At 41.2% G+C, this 20624-nt stretch overlaps 1 protein-coding gene across 1 annotated transcript; it reads right to left on the reverse strand.

Annotated features, from left to right (window-relative positions):
• Positions 1 to 987: 987 nt before the first annotated feature.
• Positions 988 to 18247, reverse strand: tbc1d2b (TBC1 domain family, member 2B). Its single transcript, XM_028958670.1, has 13 exons — positions 17845 to 18247; positions 16545 to 16695; positions 15962 to 16130; positions 15107 to 15273; positions 14792 to 15015; positions 7076 to 7477; positions 6755 to 6865; positions 5485 to 5678; positions 3881 to 4375; positions 3543 to 3660; positions 2918 to 3103; positions 2581 to 2702; positions 988 to 2095 (listed from the first exon to the last, which is right to left on the reverse strand). Exons 1-13 carry the CDS (start codon positions 18181 to 18183, stop codon positions 1897 to 1899), a joined length of 2877 nt encoding a protein of 958 aa, XP_028814503.1. The 5' UTR covers positions 18184 to 18247; the 3' UTR covers positions 988 to 1896.
• Between the last annotated feature and the right edge of the window lie 2377 nt (positions 18248 to 20624).

The following is a 20624-nucleotide window of genomic DNA, read 5'->3' on the forward strand; positions in this document are numbered from 1 at the left end:
ATCAGATTGTAACACATGAGTCTTGGAACATTTGAAAATGTTATTGCATTAAAAATATGAGGAAGGGGAAAAGCCAAGTATAGGATCAAGAACAGAATGCAAAGTCAAAGTAATAATATTTATTGAATAATGAGGTGACTGATACAAAACATAATACATAGTGATTACACGTGAAAAAGAAACATTCATATGATATTTTTTTCTGCCTTTCTCTTTTTTAAACATGCTCAAGAAAAAGCAGATAAAACAGATTTGTGCAGTACATTTTACTGATGAACAAATTAATTTCCCCCAGTAGCTTATTCATTTAGACCAAGGTGTAAAGCAGGTGAAATAATCCTTACATGTTACATTACCTGCTACCATAATTACATTTTATAATACATAAAACAAATGAACAATGGAAGGATGTGATTCATGGAACTCCTGTAAAGCAGCATACTCTACAATGACAGCAACGTTCAATGGGATATTTTTTGTGAAAAACTTCATGCCGTACAATAGTCTTGCTCGAGAGGCCAGCTCTCAAAGCACAAATGGTCCAAACATCACAGTTTCACACAACTGGTCAGCAATTTAACTTCATGTTTCGGATCTGTGCCACTGAAGATGAGTACACATCCACGTGAGAAAAGGAAAAGCAATCAAGCAAAATAGTATAGGCATTCATACATGATTTAACATGGTGAAAAACATTAACACAGCATGGGATAACCAATAAAAAAAATCCAGACAATATACTTCTAAGGCACATATTAATGAGATTGAAATGTACTTTACAAGTCAGAAAAGGAGACAATATACAGGCGTAGCTAAAAATTAAAGGTTACATAATAGTGCAATAAACATATTTTATTAATTCCCTAAAGAATGTGGCCTTTACTGTTTATGTGGGATTTAGCACTGGCTTAAAAACAATACCTGTCTGGCGATTCTAAAATTTTCATTTGTATTCATTAAAAAATATATGAATTTTGAAGACTCAGCTAAAATGGGAAGACCTGGTGTGGGTTTCATAACCTTTTTTTTTTTTTTTTTTTTTCAGACTTCCCATGGTGAGAAGTGACAGGCTTATGACATGATGAAGCACTCTGAAAGTAAACCAAAGCAGCGTGTTCTTACTGAAGCCATTGGCATAACACTGAAAGGTCTGCAAGTTCCATTAGAGAGGACATTCCCTACCAGCAGATTCAGAGGGTGCAAGAGCAGGGATGATTTTACCTTACTTATTTTGTTTTCCCGGAGAAAAATTCTCTTCATTAGCTGAAGGCGTGGCTAAAAGGGATTCTATGGAAACTAGGGGTGTGCAGAATAAAATAAAATAATGATTCTATCTCTACCAATTCAAAATCGATTCGTATTTCCCATTTTTTAATGAGGTGAAATTAATTATTTTTCAGATGGAAGTTTACCAATCCTATACATGGTGCAATGCTGATTTCTGCTCAGATTTCTGCTCAGAAGCAGCATTTGAGCAAGAAGAAAGTGAAAGAAGACCAAAGCACACTGTATGGATGTTGTAAACTTCAAACCAACTCTGAATGAGCAAAGAAAAAAAAACTGTTTTATTTCCAAAGACCTGCGTCCGTACGCTGTTGTTGATAACTAAAAATGATAGATGTCTTGAATCAAGAATTGGTTTTGAATCAAATCATGAGCCCAGGAATGAAAATCAAAATGAATTGTGCACCCCTAGTGAAAACATAATCACAATAAGTCTCAGACATTACGGTTTGGCACAAATACTGTCTTTTTGCATGTTCTTCTTTGGTCCATCAACAGACAGGGCATGATTGGGTGACAGGATAAGACACGTCAAGCATTAGAGTCTTCCAGCTGAAAAAAGGTAGAGTTTAACACTGAGCAATGAAGACAGGAGCCTGGATTGGCGGTGGCTTAGTTGTCCTCCTCGTCATCGCTGAAGTGTGTACGGCTGTCAGGTCTGGAGATCTCTCGATCCCGCAGGAAGGTCTGGCGGATGGCCTCCAGCTCAGTCAGCTCCAGACGAACCTTCTCCAGGTGGAACATGCGCTTGTTCTGGATCTGTCTCATTGGGAAGGGGTTCATGTCTACAAATGCAATGTTCATCAGCTTCCTGCAAGGTTAGAAAGAAAACTGAAATGTCAGCTGTTGACTTTTATTCCCAAAATTCAAACCATTTAAAGTACAATGTGTAACCACAGGTGGAAATTGTTTTTAAAACACAATACACAAAAGAATTGCAATTCAAATATTACAGTTCACAGTATTTTATAAAATGCATTTTTCATTTCACACTTACCACTATAACACATAAAAAGCATAGAAATTATTAGTCTGTTTATTTAGTAAGTTAAGGTGATGCAGTTTGGGACAATGGAAGAAAAAGCATTATTCTATTTGTGTGATTGTTTTGAAGAGAACTGGTTTGGCAATTGATATGGTTTACAGAAAATTACATAGAAAATCATCATCATAGAAAAATGCCTGTTAAACTGTATATAACTGTATATAAACTTTAATTAATATTAACTGTATATTAATTACAAAGCCTGATGTCAATATAATTTATTAATTATGAGTAGAAAGGGTCACGTGTACCTCACATCCAAAACTGTCTGTGTGAAGTAGCGGAGGTATTTAAAAATAGCCATGGAGTCCTGAAGTTTCAGAAACTCTTCTTCTTTGCACTTGAAAAGAGCGAGAGCGAAGCGAAAAATGATCTGCAGAAGCCGAGATACAAAACAGCAGTGAGCTCTACAATCTCCATACCTGATATGGCAGGAACGCAGAAACAAAAGGAAACTGGAAACATCATCCTGAATTATTGCACATGTAATTGTCATAGATGAAAATCCCAGAACTTTACTTCCTAACAAAAAGCTTTGTGAACAAACTGGTAAACTGATTAAATGAGTCTAGGGTGTTTGATAACTACCTTTGGCCCTTCATAGAGAAAAGAATCCCAGATCTTGAAGAGGATTTCGCTGACCACACTGTCCACAAACACCACCAGAAACCAGTTGAAAGTGATGAGAGAGAAGTCCACCTTATACTGCTCAAAGTGATTGTGCAACCTGGGAAGCTTCTCACTCATCAGGTCCTTAAACACACGTTGGTCCACCTGGAAGAGAGAATTCATACAGATATTAAAACCCAATATTGAAAATGTGTAAATCCATTATGCAGACTTCGAAGGTCTCAAATTCTTAAACTAAGTATTTATGCAAATCCAATGTGAGAACAAAAGGAAAAAAATCCTTCATCATATACATAAATATGATTTGACGTGGTTGCTCTCAGAATCCGTGCAGTAGCTTAACGGGTTCAGTAAGGGTGTGTCAATCAGGAAGTGAGTCTGGGTCGGGCCCAGCAAAAGTGACTCAGACTGTGACTCCACCTCTGCAAGCAGCATTGGAGGAACGCGGCTGTAAACACTGTGGCTGAGACATAAGCAGCTGATGCTGTCACATGCTTTTGACACCCACCCTGGCACAGACAAGGGACTGTTCCTGCAATCTTCAACTAGACCTGCTAAAAAAAAATCTATAAGCTGACTGTACCTGTGAGCCCAGGAGGGTCTTGGTGTAATAGTCACGTGGCATGAAGACCTCCACAATAGCTGTGAGACACCAAAACGCATCCTCTTCCTCCAGGTACAAGAGAGCAATGGCTGCAAGCCTAGGTGAGAAGTCAACCAGTGAGTCACATAAAATCAGGAAGAAAATCTTGAACTCTAAAAGAAAAAGCTGCTTTTGCTCATGTGTGTTCATATTAAAGATCTATTTAAAAGAAAAAGTTAGTGAAGTGATTGTCATTGTGAAACACACTAGGCCACCACCCTGGCTCTAACAAACACCTTGAAGTAATCTGTAATTGTCTGTGGTGGTTCCAGCAGTACCTGTTAAGGCCCTGGCAGTAGCCAATGTCAGGGTTCCGCCAGGAGAAGGCCAGTAGAACGTTGCGAAGCTTCTGGATGCCGTCGGAGGATGGGGAGGAGTAGTGCTTGTTGTTGGGTAGGGTACGCAGCAGGTCCAGCTCGATCTGCTTGGAGGCAGGGTTCTGCTTCTCACGTGCCAGGCTCAGAAGACCCTTGTAATAATCGTCAGCCAGGCAGTCACGGTATTTGCGCACATGAAAGGCCACGCAATAGCGCCAGACTTTGGAGCGGTGGACGTGAGGCACGCCGCTGCGCACCAGGGACTTCAGTTCTGGGCAGGGGACCATCTCACGGTTCATGGTACTGGCCAGGAAGTTCTCCCACTTGACACCCACAGACACTTCTTGATCAGTCAAGGAGAGCGATTTCAGGTTCAAGGCACGAACCATAGCAACTATCTTCTCCTCCTCATCCTCCTCCTCCGGGAGAGTCTTAAAACCATAGATGTCATACTCACTGCAAGAGCAAAGAAAATGGATGGGACAAAATAAATTTCATTAACTTCTATTAGTGAGGGATTAGCTGTTAATTTTGGTTAAGAAGACTGCATCTGTATGCATATATGTCTAATATATATTTCTAAAATGTTTAAATGAGATCTGTGGGATAAAAAACAAGATTATTACAAGAGATTATATGAAGAAAAATAGACAGCAGTGGCCATGGCAAGTTATCGTGGTGGCTTAGCATGTAAGACTTCCCACTGCTCACTAAGGTGTGGGTATGACAATAATTTCAATACTTGATTTGTCTTTTTATTTGCAATTCACATTTTGTCCTACAGAGGCCATAAAAGCACAACTGCAACATATATTATAGATTGTAGATTTTACGGTGTAATTAGGGCTGGGTGGTTTGATGGCAAATCTGCATGAAACAGTCATGCGACTAGGCAAAGTTGTGTTAATAGTCCTAATAAAAGAAAATGAATTAATCTAGCATAGTTTGGCCTTTTCAACAATTAAACACATACTTTAAAAAATCATAACTAAATCAGTAATTTCATTAAATTGATGCCTTTTAGTTAAGGTCTTAACTTTATTTTGTACAATAAGTTGAGCAGATTTACTAGAAACTGCACCAGAATCACATATATTGTGCCAATAATACTAAGATTGCAGAAATAAGACCATGTACATAAAGAGTGGTTGCAATGGTGTAGGTGTCACAGTTTAGCTGTTATGGGCATCTTCAATGTAAGTGAAATGTGAACGGTTGTCACTCCTCTGAGCAGCATGGTGTTGTGTGCTGTTGTAATGAATGTAGTGTTACATAACTTTTGCATTATAGGCAATTCTTGGCCAGTTCTTGAAAAGAATAATTTTACATTATGGCTCCAACATTATGTTGCAATGAGTGTTTTGTGTTTGGCTTCAAAGGTTTTACCTGAAAGGGTGAGGGTTGACAAATTGTGTGTTTTACAGATAAAAAAAGATTATATAAAACTTTATTGTGAAATGTTTGTGTGAAAGGTCATGTCTGAGAATAGACTTGTCTGCGGTTGGGGTCTATTGGGGAGTGTTGTAGGGTCTTTCTTGTAGGGACATGTGGATGTGTCTGGATACCTGACTGGGTGGGGTTTAAGGTAGGTTTGCTCCTGCTGGTCACTGCTCTCCACCTCCAGAGCGTCCTCTAGCAGTCTACAGATCATCTCACTGGCTGGGTTCTCCTCAGAGGAACACACAGGGGTCTTAACCTCCTGCAGCAGCACCAGGTACTTACTCTCCACCTGGCACAGTTTTGCCTCGAGAGCGGTACACTGTGCCACATAAGACCCAAAGAAAAAACACAAAAGATAGATGTAATAATGGAAACACAGGAAAAACTGGTAGGTCCTCCACACAAGTTCCTTTTTATTAGGAACTGCAAGCTGGAATAATTGCTACAGGTTATGTAATACAGGTTTGTGCAAGATTATGTAACACAGGAATAATGTACATTCACAGAACTACAAAATATGGAAAAATGCTGGTGGTTTTAAAAACTTTTATTTTTTTATTTTATTGTGTGTGTATGATATTGGAAGTATGGAAATGTTGGCACTGTGTTACACCAAATGTTACACCAGAATTGGCTTCAGCATGCACCAACACAATGGGGGGATATTTTTTGCAATGCTATATCAAATGTAGCTGGTGGGATGTGTTGACTAATGTGACACTCGCTAGTCTGGCCATTAGAATGCCATTAGAATTTTCAACAATGACAATGACGCATGGTTGGTTTGCTAGTGGACGTAGTTCAGAGATGATTTTGTTATGCCCACTGACTGGCACATAGAGGACAGAAATGACCATGGACTACCCTTGTGAAAGTGACATATTGACAGAATGTCCAGAACAAGGAAGTAAGGTGTGTGAGAGCTGTCAATCATCCATATGGGCTTCACCCTTTTAAACACCTTGGTGTCAGAAATAATTATACACCAACAGACTCCATTTTGGTAACATGGCTGATGAGATGTAATCTTCATACAGCATAATACGCACAAATAACATTTGTACAAGATCCTCCAAGTCACAAAGAAGCACTACATCCAGCAATTTTTCTGTTGTTGGCCCTTTCCTTTTTTTTAAGGCAGATGAACCAATGAGTCGACTGCTGTTTTTTTTCAGTTACTGCCTGATTTCCTGCTGTGTGTTTTACACACACACACATAAACACAGCTTGTACAGCCAGTATCAGTAAAATATCAGCGACCACAGCTGTTGTGTGAGAGGAAATTGAATGTCCAACAAGGTCAAAAGTGCTGCAACACACTAGCATAGATATTCACACATCCACATCCACACACACACACACCACAATGGCACAGAAAATGGCATACAGAAGTACCTTTGTCTCCAGGTCCTTCTCTCTGGTCTCTGCATTTCTCCGTAAGACTGTTAGATCCAGGATCTCTTTGTTGAGGAAATTGTTTTGGATTTTGTAGCCCTGCAGGCTGTCCTACAGCAGAACATGGCAGCAGTGTGTTACACACCAATAAGAACACACATCAGGACGGGGTGTTATTCTCCCCACAAGGTATGTTGTTCTAAACCCTGTGTAAAAGTACACCATCTATCAATTCTGACTGAAATGAGAAAATATACACACAGACAAATTCTTCTGCTGGATCATAATGAGTGAATATTTTACTGATACATTGATTCATACCCTGAGATGGCTGAGCTCCTGCTGATCTTTGTTGTATGTTGGGGAGCTGCAGTCCGGACCCTGGCAGACTCCGTCCGCTGCCTCTTGGGACAGCTTGATGATGACCTCGTCCTTGGCCTGGATGGTCTCCATCAGCATACCCAGCTTCTCATTCATGTTGCCAACTGTGACCTTGAGGGACTTGAGTTCCTGCTGAAGGTTGTCCTTCTCCAGGGCCAGTCTCTCTATGTGACCACAGAGCTCATGAATATGCTTGTCCTTTTCCTGAAGAATGGTCTCCTTTTCAGTCTCAGCTTGGACTTGAACCTGCCAAGACACACCCTGCAGCGCCCCGGGACTGGTCTGCATCCACCGCTCACACTGGGAGCTTCGCAGTGTCTGCTGGAGCAGCCTGACCAGTTCCTGAGGAGGAAGATGGAAGCACAGGTTCAGACTCCAGATGCTACAGACTGGGTGGAAAAAACAGGCTGGAGCTCAGACAGCTCGGCTGGGCTCAGTGTCACCATGCTGAGGTCATTAAAACTGTGACGGTATCACTCAAAACATCATGACAGGATCAGGCAAAACATGGCAGTTAAACCAGTTTAATATCTCTTAACACAATAGAGTTGATTAGTTCAGTCAAATTGCTAATAGTCAGAACTATCAGTAAAGAAGTAGAGCAAACATAAATATTCAAAGGTCTATTTTTGTGCTTTTATATCGGTATCTAAAGTCTCTTTCCAAAATTCAGCAGTGGTGCAGAATTACAGCCACTTTGAGCCAGTCCCACAATGAGATTTCCACAGGACACACTGTTTCAGTGAGGAGAAAGGTGGTACGAGGGGGAGAGTGGCCTATAAAAGTTGAGGGGTCATTCATGCAAATGTTTGGTGCAGACAGGAAGTCGTGTCTGCATTTTTCCAGAAAAAAAAAAAAATCTGAGTCTCACATTACTGAGGGAAGAGAGGAGAAAAAACAAACAAAAAACATTTGTGCTCATTTTTACATCCATTCACCAAGCAACTGCAAAAAATCAACAATAAAAGCAAAATAAAATAAAGTGCACTAGGGCTGCAACAACGAATCGATTAAATCGATAAAAATCGATTACTAAAAGAGTTGGCAACGAATTTCCTAATCGATTCGTTATGTCGCGCGATGCGGAGACATTTGATTATTAAAAAAAAAAACTATTTGAGCGCGGAGCGGAGTGAACACACTCGGTGTCTCTCGCGCACAGATGCCGAGTTTGGCACATCATAGACAACGCGGAGCAACAACAAAAAAAAACGAGCAGAGGTAGAGGACAGATACATGGCGGAGGCAGAGAAATCTGCGCGAAAATACGCAAAAGCGACATGGCACAGCACGGGAGCACCACGGCAATGATCCAGCACCTGAAATGCAAACATGTTGGAGTGTTTGAGGAGGAAGAAGGGAGTTCAGCAGCAGGGTAAGTCGCTGCAGAATCCTACTTTTTCCGTTTTGAAGTGAGGAATGTAATGTCCCTGGTGCTGGTGTTTAACTCACCGCGGAGGAGAACTAGACGGGGACTTACAGCACCACCTACAGGTGTGGAGGGGGGAATGAAACAGCGTTCGGACTGTTCTCTGCTTCTCCGCGTGGACGACGGAGGGTGGTAGTAGCCTAATGAGTAACACACTCGCCTATTGTGTCCCTGAGCAAGACACTTAACCCTAAGTTGCTCCAGGGGGGACTGTCCCTGTAACTACTGATTGTCGCTCTGGATAAGGGCGTCTGATAAATGCTGTAAATGTTTACCCGTCATCCAGCTTGACAAGCATGACAAGTTAGCGTTAGCTTGTTAATAACAGTAGTAAAGCAGGGGTGCTATAGTAACTTTGCATTAAAAGACTAAAGACTTGTTTTTATTCAATAGCCTTTTTGGACCATTCATTTTTCAATCTGTTGTCATGTATAGATACACTGTAAAAAAGCTTTTCTTACCTAGTAATTTTGTCTCGTTTCCAGTCCAAATATCTAAAAAATCTTAAATCAAGATTACTAGACAAGAAAATTGGCATGAGAAAATTAAGTGATGCTTAAAAAACAGGACAAAACTACTATGTTAGAAAAGCATTTTTTGCAGTGTGTGTGTGTGTGTCTCAGTGTGAGTTTGTGAGTGTGTGCGTCTGCGAGTGTGTGCATCTGCAGTGTAGTGTAGAGAACAAGTTCTGACATTCAAACAAATCCTGTTAAATTTTCTGATTTGTATTGTTCTTTATTTTTTTAATAAATTATTTATCGTTCTTGCAGCTCAGGTGGCACTTTATTTAAAAAAAAAAAAAAAGTCTTTATTTGGCAGATGTAAAGCATACATGTGTATGTTTTTTGTGTTAGTCAATTTTTATTTTATTTTATTATTATTATAACAGCTCAAGGAGCAACATGTTTGTGCACTTTCTAAAGATTTTGGTTCTGTTTTTGAATAAAGGGTTGGAAATGAATGCTTTTCTTTTTCTTTTTTATCCGATTGATAAAAATAATCGACAGATTAATCGATTATTAAAATAATCGTTAGTTGCAGCCCTAAAGCATACATGTGTATGTTTTTGTGTTAGTCCGTTTTTATTTTATTATTATTATAACAGCTCAAGGAGCAACATGTTTGTGCACTTTCTAAAGATTTTGGTTCTGATTTAGAATAAAGGGTTGGAAATGAATGCTTTTCTTGTTTATCCGATTCTATGATTAATAAAAAAAAAAAAAAACAATCGACAGATTAATCGATTCTAAAATAATCGTTAGTTGCAGCCCTAAAGTGCACAGTGAAAAGCAAGCCCAAACGTGTGACGTTTCGGTGCAATGAGCACCTTCTTCAGGCACCGGGTTGCACAAAAAGGAAATTTAAAGTAAATGATTAAGAATAATTTGTCTCTTGGTCTCTAAGCTCTGTGCTGTCAGGAGTCTGGAGCAACAAAGGGGAGCTGGTGGCTGCGCCGAGTCTGCACCTCTTGGCCCCGCCCCTTCAGCTAGAGAGTCTAACTGGTCCAGGCAAGAAATGTAGCATTTGTGGCTTGTATTTTAAAATCAGTATTTACATGAAACAATTTGGAATCATTCACTATATTTATTAATGCATTTTAAATTATAAAAAAAATCTTATTCAATAACTTTAAATGAATTTCTTTGTTGTTATTTGTTTATTTGTCACCAAGCAACTGACAATCACTCAAGTTTTTTTTAGGAGAGAGGAGGGAAATTCTCTAGGCAGACAAAGCATGAGAAACAGGAGGTAACCTTTCCACTTATAATGACATTATGGGACAAATTCCACATCTGAGCTGCCACTCTCTAAACAGTGAAGAAGAATGGCCAAAGCACGCTTTACACCATCACCATTTCTAGCCACTACACGACCATAGACAGGCTAGGGAAACTTGTATTAATGATAAATAAGCTCACAAAGTGAAAGTTTCATAATAGGGGACCTATACTAAAAGGCGAATCTATTCCGAAGTGCATAAGATTACAAAAAAACATAATGAAATGAACCATGTTATTTCCCAGAAAATGTGTGACTGCTGTAGTGTTATTTTAGTCAACAACATTTTTGCATAAATATGTTGTTTTGACTAAAAATCAACAAATCTTTATGACATAATGAAAATGAGACGAGACGTAAATGCTGGTTATGTGACGATAATAATAATGAAATATATCATGTAATATTGACTAATAAAAACAAGACTAAATATGGTTTGCAAAATATACTAAATATACAAAACTAAACTAAAATGTCTCATTATTTTTAAAAATGAGAAGAGATGTTATTTCCATTAGTTAAATCCTGTATTTTGTTTTTACAGTATTTCTGTTTCCTGTGCCAATATAATGTTTCCTGTTTTACTAAGAGAAAATGTTGTTTTTGTCCATTCTACCTAGGTAGCAGAGATGTGAAACTTCACTAGTCTCACAATTACATTTATAAATGCCTCGATATCGATGCATCCCATACATTTTCTACATTGTCACATAATGTTTTCAAATACAAGAGGTCTCACCTGTGTGGACACTTTGATTTGCTACAATGGCCAGAAAAGTTGTTAGTGTTCAGTCCACACTGACCTTGTTAAAGTTGTATATATTGGTAGTTCTCCTTTAAATGCACACATCACTATGCTGTGGGTGGAGTTAGTTGTCTGCCCTGGTACTGCTGCAGATAGACCATGCAGAGGGACAGAGCAGACTGGTCCAAGCTCCTGTGGTGCCTTTATTATTTATTTAAGCAGTAATGTTTGTTACGTGTAATGTAATGGAACTATCCGGAGCGGCGCTGTCCTCAGATCAGCCAGCCACAGTCACTACCAGCACAGCTTTTAACGAGAATTTTTATGCTGCTGCCAGAAAATCACCAAGCAACATCATTATAATTGATTATGTTCTGTACTGCATCGATGCAGAATCCATGTCTGCATCGATTATACGATTATTATTTCTACACCCCTACTAGGTAATTGTAGTATACTGACATGTTTAAATATAACTGAATTACTAAAAAAAGATCCTAAAAATACAATTTTCATTGATTAAAATAGTCATGGATAAAAATAAGAGGAAAATGCTCAGATCTAAACTTGACTAGACTAAAATAAGTATGGACGTGACAATGACTAACAAAAACTAAAATGACAGCTTGACCCAAAGAATAGACTAAAACTAAAATTAAGACAGGCTGCCAAAAACAACTAAAGACTGCAGTTTAGTTCCATTATTTAAAACCCCAAACAACAAACTGAAATGCTCAATTCGGGCAGCTTTATACTGCCAGGCCATGAGACATAATTACACAAAAAATAAACACTATAACGACAATAATGTTTACTACAATTATTTACAATATATAATTTTTTTCTGATTAAGTTTCCCATGTCACATAGACTTTGCTGTTTGTCACAACATGACTGTGTGTATGCTGGTGGCTGGTTGGTCATCCAGACTTTTTATACACACCTTTTTTTACATCCCATTAAAAGGAAAGTGTTACAGCACAGCACATCATTATTGTTGTGGTAGTTATTGATACAGTGGGCCAAATGCTTGAGCAAGTTGTCGCACTTAAAAAGAGGTCTGTAATTTTGATCACAGGTACACATCAACTGTTAGAGACAGAATGTAAAATCATATCGTATGGTTTGTGTGGAATTTCTTTATATAATGGTGCAGATTACTATTTATATAAATTGTGCAAATTACTATTTAGCACCTAAAAACAAGCAAGAATTCTGTCTTTTACAGCCCTGTCACTTCATTAACAGGCTCAACTATCCTTCACTCTTTGCCTGTATTAATGACGGCTGTTTGAATTAGTTATCTGTATAAAAGACACCTGTAAACACCTTCAAACTGTCAGAGAGCCAAAGGACATTATTGTACACCTGCACAAGACTGAGACATGCCAATCAGCTTGTTAAGAAGAGATCAACTGTTGGAGCAATTACATCATGTACAATCTGCCTCGACCTAGGGATCCATGAAGATCTCACCTTGTTGGGTGCAAACTTGATCTTGAGAACAATGAGGAAACAAACCAGAACTACATGGGGGGGGGGGACTGGTCAATGACCTGAAGAATGCTGGAACCACAGTAACAAAGGTTACTATTAGTAACACTAGTGTGTTACGTGGATTAAAACCCTGCAGGCCCATCTAATGATCCAGAGCAGAATTAAGAGAATGTCATAAGGTCAGATGAAACTAAAATAGAACTTGTGTTTGGAGTTCCCAAGAGCACTAAACCTACTGTGAAGCATGGGGTGGAAACATTATGCTTTGGGGCTGATTTTCTGCAAAAGGGATGGGACGACTGATCTGTATTAAGAAAAAGATGTAGCAATTATAGGGTGCTGCAAGGAGCAAAAAGGAAATGGAGGACATCACAATTAGACTCAGACTTATCAGCATATCACCCATGATGAAAATTACAGACCTCTCATCTTTTAAGAAGTGGGACAATTTGGACAGCAAAATACTTTTTTTAGCCCACTGTATTTATTTAGAGGGATCACCTTTTCTTTGTTGCAAGCAGAAAAGAGTAGTAGTCCCACAAGGTCATGGTTTCACTGCACAACACATGCACACACACACTTTAAAACATGCTAAACACAAGCAACAGCTCACATCCTCCTACCTATCATGCTGCTAGACATCCGCTGTTCTGGACCCCCAAAATAAAATGGACAAAACAATGATGAGTAGACCACAAAACCCAATATACAATAATCATGCATTTTGTGGCTCTGCAAGCAGTCTTAGTTTACAGCATTTTTACACAACTTCCTAAATCATTTTCACAGTACTGTGCAAAACATGTGGTGATTAGATTTAAATATGATGTGGTGAGTCAACAGAATGACCTGAGAAATGTAGGACATCTCATTGTTCGAAATATTCACACACACACACCGACACCAACACACACACTATTAATAATAACTAATGTGGAGCTGATAGCACAGCACTCTGAGTGGACAATTTAACCGCTCTGCAGAGACTGAGGGTCTTTTCATTCCGCTGTTAATCTCTCCTCCCATGACACAAGTATGCCGGGTCAACATTTCTCCCCCAGATGACTGTCCAGGTCTATTAGTTCAATTCAACCTGCCTGGGGCTTAAGTATTTGGCTGATTTCAGTTAATATCAAATCAACATTTGAATAAGCCACTAAACTGAATTTATGTCCCAAGCCATTTAGTCACTCCCACTGGGACACATGGGAGATATTTCCATATAGGTGGTATAGCTTATATAATGGTTACAGTTTCAAATCCCGAACTGCCAAGGCGCCACTGAGATCCCCTTGATCAAGGTACCATCCCAACACACTGCTCCCTGTGTGTTGGGATGGTACCTTGTCCGTAGGGTGGCCCGGCGCAGCCTTAGAAATAGGATGAGGAGCTCAGACATTTGGGAGAGACTCAGAGTCCCTGAGTCCCTCCACATCTAGAGGAGCCAGTTGAGGTGGTTTGGGCATCTGGTCAGGACAGTGTTTAGAGCATGTCCTGCTGGCAGGAGGCCCCCGGGTCGACCCAGGACACCCTGGAGAAATTATCTCCAGTGTGGTCTGGGAACGCCTTGGGGTCCTGTTGGAGGTGGCTGGGGAGAGGGCTGTCTGAGACTCCCTACAGTCTGGGCTGCCCCAGTGATCCGGACCTGGATAAGTGGAGGAAGACAACGATGACAACATTATCATAATTCATCACTGCCATACATTCTCTGCTCTATAAATGTGGTTTAACTATAATTACCATAACTACCTATAACATGATGTAACATGAAATTTAGAATCAATATTGATCAATATTTATGATCAATATTGAGACTGTGACAATATTTTTAACATTTACATTTACAGCATTTATCAGACGCCCTTATCCAGAGCGACTTACAATCAGTAATTACAGGGAGCCACTTAAGGTTAAGTGTCTTGCTTAATGGTAGTAAGTGGGGTTAAGTGTCTTGCTTAATGGTAGTAAGTGGGACTTGAACCTGGGTCTTCTGGGAGTGTGTTACCCACTAGGCTACTACCACACTACTTAAGGACACATAACCAATCCAAACCTGCCTGGGCTTGTTTCTGTACTCTGGAAAAAACTGAGCTCAGATCAGAACATCCCCAAGAGCAGGGCAGAGAGTGAGAAAACAACTAAGCCAATCAGTTTTTTTCAACAATCTGCTTAGACTCTGATGAAAGGTCGACAAATTCTTGAATACCTTCTGGCTGGCCAACTCTTCTTTGAGCTGCACCTGCTCCTCCTGCATCTTGCTAAGCTCCTCCTGCTGGTTGTGGAGGCGCAGCTGCAACTTGGAGGTCTTGCTTCCGTTGCATGCCACTGGCGACGTCTCTGCACTGCGGCTCAGCTTGTCCCGCAAGAAGGGGCGCTTTTGGAGAGAGGTGTTCCAGGCAAGGTCAAATGAGAAGGCAGATCCAATGGAGTCTAAGTGACAAATGAAATATTGAAAAACATTTCAAGCCATTTCGCCCAGTTTCGTAAAATAGAAGTCCAGTGGGCATGCGAAAAAACTCACTTCTGTGGATGTGGGAGGGGCTCTCGCGCCGCTGGCTGTCTGTGTGTGGCTTTTGCTCGGGATAGTCCTTTGACGAGGGGTCTACTATCTCCCACACCTCAGCACTGCCAGTGTAAAACACACTCCGCCGGTTCTCACCTCCACGCCGAAGGTGAGACACAGAGTTTCTGTTGTGAGGTGATTAAAAATAAAAAAATATATAAAAGATACACAATTCTGAAGAAAAAAAAATCGTGCAAATAGTCAGTAAATTGTTGGTTTCAACACCAAGCAGGTTTTTCTAAAAATTTTCAACAAACATTTAGCCTCTGTAGCAGCTTTGATGACATTTCAAATCCATTGCAGTGAAATAAGTGTCTTTGATAATGTATGGTAAATGAAAATGTTTTGAAAAGGTGAAGGTTTCATTCCTCTTCTACCTTGTAGTTACAGCATAATAAAGACTTGAGATTAAATGGTATTATAAACATGAAAGACATTGTCTAAAAACACCCAATGGTAACCAGGAGATAACAGACCTTTTGGAATTCAGATTTTTCATTAGTTTTGCCATTAATTTGCTGCTGTAAATGCTGTAAATGTTAATTTCTTTATTTCATATGTTTTAGTGTCTTAGCAAAGTGTCTTAGCATTTTTCCCAGTATATGCAGTAAAATCATGCTGGGATAATTTTGTTTGCTTTGCAAATCCATCTGCAGCTGTCAGCAAGGCCTTACACTCTGACTCCAACACTCTGTTTTCAAAATGAAAGAGAAAACTTCACCAAAACTCCACAAGGGGAACTCCCCAGGGGCTCGGCTGCACTGGTTTATCTAGTTCTATGCGGAAGTGGAGATCAGTTGGCACTGTTCATACCTCAGCTCCGTGCCCCAGTTCCGGAGGGAATTGAGGGCTGCAGTTGGGCTTGGAGTGGGATTCCGTGCAGACTGAATGCCCACCAGGCCTTTGGTCTCTGTTTCTGTTACAGCAAATTGACTACGGACTGTTTCCATGCTATCATTGGATTTCTCCAAAAGAAAGGTATCTGAGGCAAAAAGAGAAAGCAGCAGATTTAGGCCTGACCGGTGTCTGACTAGGAGAACCTTTTGGAAAACTTCATTGCATCAGACTTACTGCACAATACAATCTCATTATACTAAATTCCCAATAAATTGCAGAAGAGATATTCCTCTGGCGTGCAAAAGCTCATTAAATCTCCACCACGTAACCTCATAATGTATAGAGACTAAACTAATCTAATCTCACAAAAGAACTGGTGTCTGCAGAGGTAAATTGAGATTCTACATTTACTTTCGTTCACTCACAGCCACAGTCTTAAAATCTTAAGGACCATGTTATAATGACCCAAAGGGTGCTGGCGATTATAACCCAGTATAACCCACAGCTGCAAAAAATGTATATATACACACACACACACACACCACCAAACACTGTGTACCTGCATCTTTTGCCACTAGGCCAGTATGGGGGTGAAGTGGGGTGGGAGAGCTCCAGCTGTCCAGGATCCCAAACCCCCTTGTCTTATTGAACTCCCAGCGCTTCTGCTGAAGCTGCTGCAGCCAGTACAGCATCACCTGTTTGTTGGGGGCCTGACAAGTAGAATTGGTGAAAATATGGCCATTGTCTTAACAAATTAAAATACGGAATCCACATTTTAAAAAAGCCAGAGCATTTGCAACACATATACACATTACAAATTAGAACACTGTGCTCAAAGCATCTTTAAGTTCCCACCCATGCTGAGTGAAACTGGGTAATCTCTGGTCTTATCCCCCCACCCAACAATTTTATGACGTGGCCTTACACAAGATACCATCACTGACTCAGAATTTAAAGATGAAGCTTCTTGCTCATTTCCCATTAAACATGGATGGAGCCTAATGTTTTTTCACTTCCTCTGAAACACACCCCAGTAAATAAGAATACATTAAGGTTCACTTTTAGCAACAGCAACTGTGCTTGCCGTACTCTCACTTCCATCTTGCAGCTGGTTTGTGTGACTTTCAGTGTCCTGCACTAACCCAGCCAAACACCTGCTCCAGTACAGAGGAAGATCTGTTTTACAGTGGACATTTAAAGGTGGAAGGGATTTGCTTAAACAATTTGAACAGACAAGCACTGATGCAATCTTAAAAGAGTCAGCAGGCCCTTCATTAAACCGTTTAATGCTTAAAAATGCCCCAAAAATTATACCAAGTGGAACAGAACCAGCAATATTGCAAAATCATCATAACTGTGCAGTTTCCCTGTATTCACAGAAGACTCAGAAATAATAATTCCAATAATGCATGTACGCTTGATCTGCAGTGAAATTTGTCAAAACTCTGCATGCTATAGGCTCACTATGGGGAATTTGGGTCACAGGTCAGGGGCAAAACAACAAAACTGCAAATATGACAGATTATCCGAATTCGCAGTTTACTGCATGCAGGTTTACAGAAAATCCATAATATTTACAATAAACCAGTACAATGTATGGCATGCCATGGATTAAAAAAAAAACATCAATGCACAAGCAATCAAATGTGAACCAAATACAGATATGTGAACAGAGAGCTTTACAAGGTGGTTGTGAATGTGTTTAATATCCATTTCTACAGAAGAAGTCCAACCCAAGAACTGGTTAATTGGGTATCGACCAGTGTTTTGGCGTTTCAACACATGGCAGAACGGAACGAGTGAGAGAACAGTGGAAGGAAAACGTGTGTGTATGTAGAGACGGATCACTGACAGCCCACCTTGAGTAAAAACTCCTTCCCTGCCGTGCGGATCTCGAACTGACCCTCCTCTCCCTCCACATCGTAGCTGAAGCAGGCGTCTCCGATCTCGATGTATCCGAGGGGCAGCGTATCCTGCGGACTTTTGAAGTAATATAGGTAACACTTTCTCGCGTCGTAGACGAACCAACGGGTCTTGAAGCCCCTCAGCGGCCCCTTGCCCGCGAGTTTGTTCAAGTAGCCGCATAATTTGGAGATCTGCTCCTTTGCCGCGTCCAGTTCGGCAACATCGACGGACTGGGCCGCCACAACCCGCAAGTTCCTGCTCGCCTCGGCCTCACTCCCATCCCCGTCATGCATCTTTATTACAACTTTCTTGTGAAGCTCCGACGGACGCAGCGTTTTCTATTTCCATCCGCATGACTGTTCGGTCAGGCGCGTGGTACTGCGGTGGATTGTGGGAAATGTAGTTCGGTCACTTGGGAGGATTCTCAAAGTCTTTTTTCCTTTATACTGTGTACACTGTAAACAATCAAACATTATTAACAAAGAAAATATAAGAAATCAACAACAAACATAAACAAACGAATAAAAATAAAGTAAATAAATAATGATTTAAATGTAAATGTTTTTGTGGAGCCCCCTAAGGGTCATGTAGCAGAAAAAATATTCAGGGTAAAAAGCGGTAGAAAAAAAAATTGCTGGGGGGTAGAAAAAAAATCTGTCTGCCCACTGCTCACCAAGGGCGATTTACACATTCTGTTGTGTGCACACTTTACTTCAGAAGATCTTTTACAGTACTTAGCACGTTGATAATGCATTCCTGTAATGGGGCAGTAGTGGCCCAGTGGTTAAGGAAGCGAGCCACCAAGGTGCCATTGAGCAAAGTACCGTCCCCACACACTGCTCCCCGGGCACCTGTCATGATAACAGCCTTGCTGCAATGCATTGCAATTAGATCTGAAGGCAACAGGTTTTAACTATTTAACTTGGAAGGTAGAACTTTTATCTTTTTAACTTGTTATATACTTCAGTTTATGTGTATGTGCCATGCTTGGAGGCATGCTTGGAGCGAGGGGACAAGTTGTCGTACTGGGTGAGGACACTGGACGAGCTGGGGAGGTGGACCAGCGGTGCTTGGCCAGTAACAAAAGGGGCAAGCAAAGCTCGAGGTCAGGGACAGGCGAAGGTCGTGGTTACAAGTTATAATCAATTGGGCGTGGGTAAAGAAGGCTAGCGTCTCTGGGAATAAATTCAACAAAGAGCGGGCAGCGTCTCCGTGGGGTCACCTGGGATTGCAAAGAGGATGAGTGAGCAAGAGGATGAGGTGAGGGATTGCAAGAGGATGAGGTGAGGGATTGCAAGAGGATGAGGTGAGAAACGTGGAAGACCTGGCTGACGCGCATAGTGCGTGGGATAGCCACCTGATATGCCACTGGGTTGATGCGTTGGGTCACTCGGAAAGGACCAATGCTTTCGGGGGCTGGTCCCAGCTTTCGGGGGCTGGAGGACATGGGTGAGCCTCGGGTGGAGACCCAAACCCTATCTCCGGTATGGCACACGAGGGCCGGTTGACGGCGTAAGTCCGCCTGTCGCTTCATGTGCTCGGAGGTTCGGTTGAGGACCCAGTGGACTTGGGACCAAACCGTGTGGAGTTGGCGGAGTCAGCTGTTGACTGCCAGAACCAGTCACTCGACTGTGGGCGTGGGGAACCATGTGGGTCTGAGGCCGTTGACCACTTTGAAGGGGGAATGCTCCAAAGCCGAGGAACAGTGCTGGTTCCTTCTCCTATAGAGCTCCGCAGTTGTGGAACGGCTTGCCTGTCGGTGTATGGGACTCAGACACAGTGTAAGTGTTTAAATCTGTTTTCTCTGGCTTTTTGTTAAAGTCCTAGACACCCATTTCCCTTCACTTTCACACAGTGTCAATTATAAAGTCCAGTTCATCACAGAGTCCCCCTGTTAGACACAGACACAGACAAAGTTAAATTCACCCTAGTTAGGCTGTCCTAGTTAGGGCACCGGGCCACTGTAGCATCACCACTATTAAACACCACTATTACCACATATTTCAGTATCGGTCGTACAGTGCCACCATCTGCCGCTGCTTCTGTTTGTTTTCTCCGAGACATGGAATCAGGTGCCCAGACTACTGGCAGACTCCAGTGAAGAGACCAGCAGATAAATCCTGGTTCCTGACAACTGCTAAATGAGGACATAGCATGAAACAAACCAGAGGGTCACCACAGCCACCACCACCATTACAACTACAGCTTCAGGGATCTTCAGGGATCTTCAAGGTAGCATCATTATGGACACGTAATCTAGACCATGACACTGGACTACATTCTGGACTTCTCCAACCCTACAGCTGTAGGACTTATTATTATATTGTACAAATCATCACCAGCCCTGCACTGACACCATTTGCAGGCTCACTCTACCCTGGAAGGGGGTCCCTCTCTGTATCACTCCTTCCCAAGGTTTCTTCCTTTCTTTTTTTCTCTCTCCTAGAGTTTTTTTCTGTGGAGTTTTTCTTTGTGTGCAGAAGGGTCAAGCGTGGGGGTGTCAACTGTAGGGCCTGTAAAAGCCCATTGAGACATACTGTATGTGATTTTGGGCTATATAAGAAATAAATGTTGTTGTTGTTGTTGTTCCGTGCGAGCTCTGCCAAGAGGAGGTGTTGGGACCAGGAGGTGGGTGGGGCCGAGCAGTAGCAAACTTAGGTCTCCAATTCCTGGTTGACCCTCTTGCTCTGGCCATTGGATTGGGGGAGGTACCCTGACAACAGACTGACCGACA

This window comes from Denticeps clupeoides, chromosome 17 (assembly GCF_900700375.1).
Source record: "Denticeps clupeoides chromosome 17, fDenClu1.1, whole genome shotgun sequence".
In the NCBI taxonomy this organism is placed as follows: Eukaryota; Metazoa; Chordata; class Actinopteri; order Clupeiformes; family Denticipitidae; genus Denticeps; species Denticeps clupeoides.